This window comes from Macaca mulatta, chromosome 7 (genome assembly GCF_049350105.2).
Source record: "Macaca mulatta isolate MMU2019108-1 chromosome 7, T2T-MMU8v2.0, whole genome shotgun sequence".
NCBI classification, from domain to species: Eukaryota; Metazoa; Chordata; class Mammalia; order Primates; family Cercopithecidae; genus Macaca; species Macaca mulatta.
In genome coordinates, this window is record NC_133412.1 from 6303873 (window position 1) to 6309872 (window position 6000).

Here is a 6000-nt window from a genome sequence, read left to right on the forward strand (position 1 = left end):
CTAAAACATGGATCGGTTCCTGTCACTCCCCTGTGAAAACTCATCCATGTGGAGTCTGACTGGTCTGCATTTGGGGACTGGACAGAGTGAGAAGGGATCTTGTGTCAGCCAGGACTCCGGTAGACGCCCCTATGCAATATCCACTTGTGGTGGTCGGGGGCGGGGAAGGGGCGGGCTTGAGCCCCCTTCCCCCCTCCTCCTTACTGCGGAAAGCTGCGGAGCGAGCAGCACTCACTTCCTATTCAGCATTCAGCAGGGAGGGAGCCTCCGAACAGCCACGTAGGCATTCTCTTCTCTCTGGAGGAAAAGGCCCAGCAGCTGTCCGAGGAAAAGACCCACCAGCTGTCAGCAAAGGGACATGTCGCAGCTAAGTAAGAATCTGGGTGACTCGAGTCCTCCAGCGGAGGCCCCGAAGCCGCCTGTCTATAGCCGCCCTACGGTTCTGATGCGGGCCCCGCCCGCTTCCTCCCGGGCTCCGCCAGTCCCTTGGGATCCACCTCCAATTGACTTGCAGGCTTCATTGGCCGCTTGGCAGGCACCTCAGCCTGCCTGGGAGGCCCCACAGGGCCAGCTGCCCGCCCCGGTGGTTCCGATGACCCAGCCTCCTGCCCTGGGGGGCCCGATAGTCCCGGCTCCCCCGCTGGGGGGACCGATGGGTAAGCCTCCAACTCCCGGGGTCCTGATGGTGCATCCTCCGCCTCCGGGAGCCCCGATGGCCCAGCCTCCGACCCCGGGAGTCCTGATGGTGCATCCTTCAGCTCCCGGAGCTCCCATGGCCCATCCTCCTCCTCCGGGGACCCCAATGTCCCACCCTCCCCCTCCGGGGACCCCGATGGCCCATCCTCCCCCTCCGGGGACCCCGATGGCCCATCCTGCTCCTCCTGGGACCCCGATGGCCCATCCTCCTCCTCCTGGGACCCCGATGGTTCATCCTCCTCCTCCTGGGACCCCGATGGTTCATCCTCCCCCTCCGGGGACACCGATGGCTCATCCTCCCCCTCCGGGGACACCGATGGCCCAGCCTCCCCCTCCGGGGACACCGATGGCCCAGCCTCCAGCTCCGGGAGTCCTGATGGCCCAGCCTCTGACTCCGGGAGTCCTGATGGTCCAGCCTGCTGCTCCGGGAGCCCCGATGGTCCAGCCGCCTCCTGCAGCCGTGATGACCCAGCCTCCGCCTTCAGGAGCACCGATGGCCAAGCCTCCAGGTCCAGGAGTCCTGATGATTCATCCTCCAGGTGCGAGAGCTCCAATGACCCAGCCTCCAGCTTCAGGAGCACCGATGGCACAGCCAGCGGCCCCACCTGCACAGCCGATGGCCCCACCTGCACAGCCGATGGCTTCTTGGGCCCCGCAGGCTCAGCCTGTGATCCTGCAAATCCAGTCTCAAGTTATAAGGGCTCCTCCGCAGGTTCCCCAGGGCCCGCAGGCACCCCCAGCGCAGCTGGCCACACCCCCGGGCTGGCAGGCGACCTCGCCAGGATGGCAGGCCACGCCGCAAGGCTGGCAGGCCACTCCCTTGACCTGGCAGACCACGCAGGTCACCTGGCAGGCACCAGCCATTGCCTGGCAGGTGCCGCCGCCTGTGCGCCAGGGGCCCCCGCCCATCCGCCCTGGCCCACCACCCATCCGCCCTGGCCCACCACCAGTGCGCCAGGCCCCACCGGTGATCCGCCAGGCCCCACCGGTGATCCGCCAGGCTCCACCGGTGATCCGCCAGGCGCCACCGGTGATCCGTCAGGCCCCACCGGTCATCCGCCAGGCCCCACCTGTGCTCCGCCAGGCCCCACCTGTGCTCCGCCAGGCCCCACCTGTGATCCGCCAGGCTCCACCTGTGCTCCGCCAGGCCCCACCTGTGATCCGCCAGGCCCCGCCGCTGATCCGCCAGGCGCCGCCGCCCATCCGACCTGCCCCACAGGTCCTGGCCACCCAGCCACCTCTCTGGCAGGCCCTGCCACCCCCACCTCCACTGCGGCAGGCCCCGCAGGCTAGGCTGCCGGCCCCGCAGGTGCAGGCGGCGCCGCAGGTGCCTACGGCCCCACCTGCTACGCAGGTACCCGCGGCGCCGCTCGCTGGCCCGCAGGTGCCCCAGCCTGTGCTGCCGGCCCCGCTGTCTGCCCCACTGTCTGCCCCGCAGGCTGTGCACTGCCCATCCATCATCTGGCAGGCCCCCAAAGGTCAGCCCCCAGTGCCACATGAGATACCAACGTCAATGGAGTTCCAGGAGGTGCAGCAGACACAGGCTCTGGCCTGGCAGGCCCAGAAGGCCCCCACCCACTTCTGGCAGCCCTTGCCTGCCCAGGAGGCCCAGAGGCAGGCTCCCCCCATGGTTCAGCTGGAGCAGCCCTTTCAGGGAGCCCCGCCCTGCCAAAAAGCTGTGCAAATCCAGCTACCCCCCCAGCCGCCCCAGACCTCGGGTCCGCAAGCCGAGCTGCCCACACTGCAGCTCCAGCCCTCCTGGCAGACACCGCCTGCGGTCTTGCAGGCCCAGCCCGGACCCCCCTTAGCAGCGGCAAATTTTCCCCTGGGCTCCGCTAAATCATTGATGACTCCATCAGGAGAATCCAGGGCCTCTTCTATAGACCGCAGGGGCTCCTCTAAAGAGCGCAGGACCTCCTCAAAGGAGCGCAGGGCCCCTTCGAAAGACCGCATGATCTTTGCTGCCACCTTCTGTGCTCCCAAGGCAGTGTCAGCTGCCCGAGCACACTTGCCAGGCACCTGGAAAAACTTGCCTGCCACACCGGAGACCTTTGCTCCCTCCTCAAGTGTCTTCCCAGCTACCTCCCAGTTTCAGCCTGCCTCTCTGAATGCCTTTAAAGGCCCCTCTGCTGCCTCAGAGGCCCCAAAGTCACTGCCATATGCTCTGCAGGATCCCTTTGCCTGTGCAGAGGCCCTGCCTGCAGTTCCGTGGGCCCCACAGCCCAACATGAATGCCTCAAAGGCATCCCAGGCAGTGCCCACCCTCCTGATGGCTACAGCAGCTGCCCCCCAGGCAACTGCCACCACTCAAGAGGCCTCCAAGACCTCCGTGGAGATGCCACGCCGCTCCGGCAAGGCCACCCGGAAGAAGAAGCATCTGGAAGCCCGAGAGGACAGCCGTGGCCACACGCTGGCCTTTCATGACTGGCAGGGCCCAAGGCCCTGGGAGAATCTGAATCTGAGTGACTGGGAGGTCCAAAGCCCTGTCCAGGTCTTGGGTGACTGGGAGCACCCCAACACCCCCCGTGGCCTGAGTGGCTGGGAGGGCCCTAGCACCTCCAGGATCCTGAGTGGCTGGGAAGGGCCCAGCACATCCTGGGCCCTGAGTGCCTGGGAGGGCCCGAGCACCTCCAGGGCTCTGGGTCTCTCTGAAAGCCCAAGGAGCCCTCTGCCCTTGGTTGTGTCTGAGGTTGCAGGTGTCTCTCCGGGATCCAGTGCCACCCAGCATAATTCCAAGGTGGAGGCGCAGTCCTTGTCTCCCTTGGATGAGAGAGCAAATGCATTGGTGCAGTTCCTCTTAGTCAAGGACCAAGCCAAGGTGCCTGTCCAGCGCTCGGAAATGGTGAAAGTCATCATCAGAGAGTATAAAGATGAGTGCTTAGATATCATCAACCGTGCCAACAATAAGCTGGAGTGTGCCTTTGGTTATCAATTGAAAGAAATTGATACCCAAAACCACGCTTACATTATCATCAACAAGCTGGGCTACCCTACAGGGGATTTGGTGGCATCCTATTTAGACAGGCCCAAGTTCGGCCTCCTGATGGTGGTCTTGAGCCTCATCTTTATGAAAGGCAATTGTGTCAGGGAGGATTTGATCTTTAATTTTCTGTTCAGGTTGGGGTTGGATGTCCGGGAGACGAATGGTCTCTTTGGAAATACTAGGAAGCTCATCACCGAAGTGTTTGTCAGGCAGAAGTACCTAGAGCACAGACGAATCCCCTACACTGAGCCCGCAGAGTATGAGTTCCTCTGGGGCCCTCGAGCGTTCCTGGAAACGAGCAAGATGCTTGTGCTGAGGTTTTTGGCCAAGCTCCATAAGAAAGATCCACGGTGCTGGCCATTCCATTACCTTGAAGCGCTGGCAGAGTGTGAGTGGGAAGACACAGATGAGGATGAACCTGACAGCAGTGACAGTGACAGTGCCCGCGGCCCCACCAGCAGGCCCCCTCCCCGCTAATAGGTGTAGCAGAGATCTCGCTCCTGTGTTTCCCTGGCCAGAGGCCACTGACAGGGTGGGGGGACATTTTTGTTTCTGGTGTTTGTGTTCCAGTTCCACACGTGCAAGTTTGGATTTTCAACTTGGTTTTGTATCTGCCAAAGCTTTGTACATTTTTCATGTGGTGTTGGTTTCAATCGGCTACTGTTCTGTTCTGTATTTTGGCATCTGTATTTTTAAGTGAGATCTGTGGTTCTCTGTTTTGTGTTATAATTGTTATGTTTTGGTATCAGCTTTGTGCTGGCTTTGTGAAATGAATTGAGAAGCTATCCATCTCATTCTGGTATAGTTCATGTAGCATTGTAATCGGTTGTTCTTTGAATGTTCAAATGACTCATCAGTAAAAACTGTCTACAGAGAAGTAAATATCTATATCTATATATATAAATATACTTTCAGCATAACAGAAGCGTTTGTCTTTATTCTAATTTTTACACTAGATGGTGGAAGCCAAGTTTTGCCGTATTCTCTGAATAGACATGAATACCAAGACTACTCTCAGTCATAGAAAAAACCACGGTGATGGAATTGTTTTCCACGGGGAGCACTCCATTCATCTTTATAAGGATGCAGTGATTTCAGTGGGTGGTAAAACGTAAGATTTCCATTAAACCAAAACAAAACTTCACAAGTCAGTGAGGCTGAATCAGGAATGGGTTGTATACCTGGTCTCATTCAATTCTCACAATACTCTTTCAAAGGAGACGTTATTATCTCCATTTTGTAGGTGAAGAGATAAGCCTCCAGGAGATTAATTAAAGCACAGACGTCAGTGCCCAGCCAGTAACGTTGTTATTAGAAGCAGAAATGTCCTTAAGGGTATATGGGGAAGAAGGGCCATCTGCCTGCAGGACCACAAATAACCAGGTGGTCCGGCTGCATGGAAAAATTGGCCAAAGGGGCATTTGTCAATCATGTGTCCCGTGTGGGGGTGTCCAGCAGTTCAAATTTGGGTTTCATCAACCCACTGCTACCGGGATGGAAACGTGCTCCCTGCAGGATATCCAGGCTTATAACAGGGAACAGTAAAAAAAACAGGCTTCATTGAACTAGAAACCCTGCAGATTGCCGGCAGTAGTGTTGGGGTTAGGGGAGGGCGTGGCAGGGGGATTCCTAGCAACACAGAGTTCTAGGGGAAGGTCCTGGGGGAAAGGGTCAATTCTTACATGTAGGGGAAGTCAGCCGGCAACGCCTGAAGTTGCTGAACAACCGCGGTCAGCCCTTGGCTATGAACCTGGTCTAGGCAGGAAAGGGACGAGGGAATGAACTGGCCTGAGTGTTTTGAGGAAGGATATTCAAGCACACACCAGGTTGGCGGACCCAAAAGGACGTTCCTGTGGTCATAGCCTCTTCCTGTGGACGGGGGACTATCAACCCTGCTTGCCACTGTCTTATCAGAAGGAAGAAATCCAATCCCATATCCCGCTTCTAGGGTGAAGCCGAAGTCCCAGATGAGGTTAGTGGCCATGGTGGAATTCTCTTGCCACCTAGTGGCAGATCAGAGGTGCCACCACAGCTGCTGCAATAGCAGCCCCTCCCATGGTGCTTAGCTTCTTCACACCATGTATATACTTGGATTGCAGCTACTCCTTGCTTCACCACTTTCGCTCGTGATTTTATCTGTATATGTGCCCAGAGATTCCTTCTTTTCTCTTAGAGGCCACGGTAGCATCTGTTTTCACGTCCAATCTGCTCTTCACTTGACGATTTCTGTCCTTGGTCCTACAGCGCTGCCCCTTAGGAAGCTGACTAGGAGAGGAACCCACAAGATGCAGACTCTAGTCCTAGCACCCGCAGAGCTGAGC

The 6000-nt window shown here is 58.3% G+C and overlaps 1 protein-coding gene across 1 annotated transcript; it reads left to right on the forward strand.

The window, feature by feature from the left end:
* The first annotated feature begins 233 nt into the window (after positions 1-233).
* Positions 234-4599, forward strand: MAGEL2 (MAGE family member L2). The gene has a single exon (XM_015141687.3). It carries the CDS (start codon positions 359-361, stop codon positions 4154-4156), a length of 3798 nt encoding a protein of 1265 aa, XP_014997173.1. The 5' UTR covers positions 234-358; the 3' UTR covers positions 4157-4599.
* The last annotated feature ends 1401 nt before the right edge of the window (positions 4600-6000 follow it).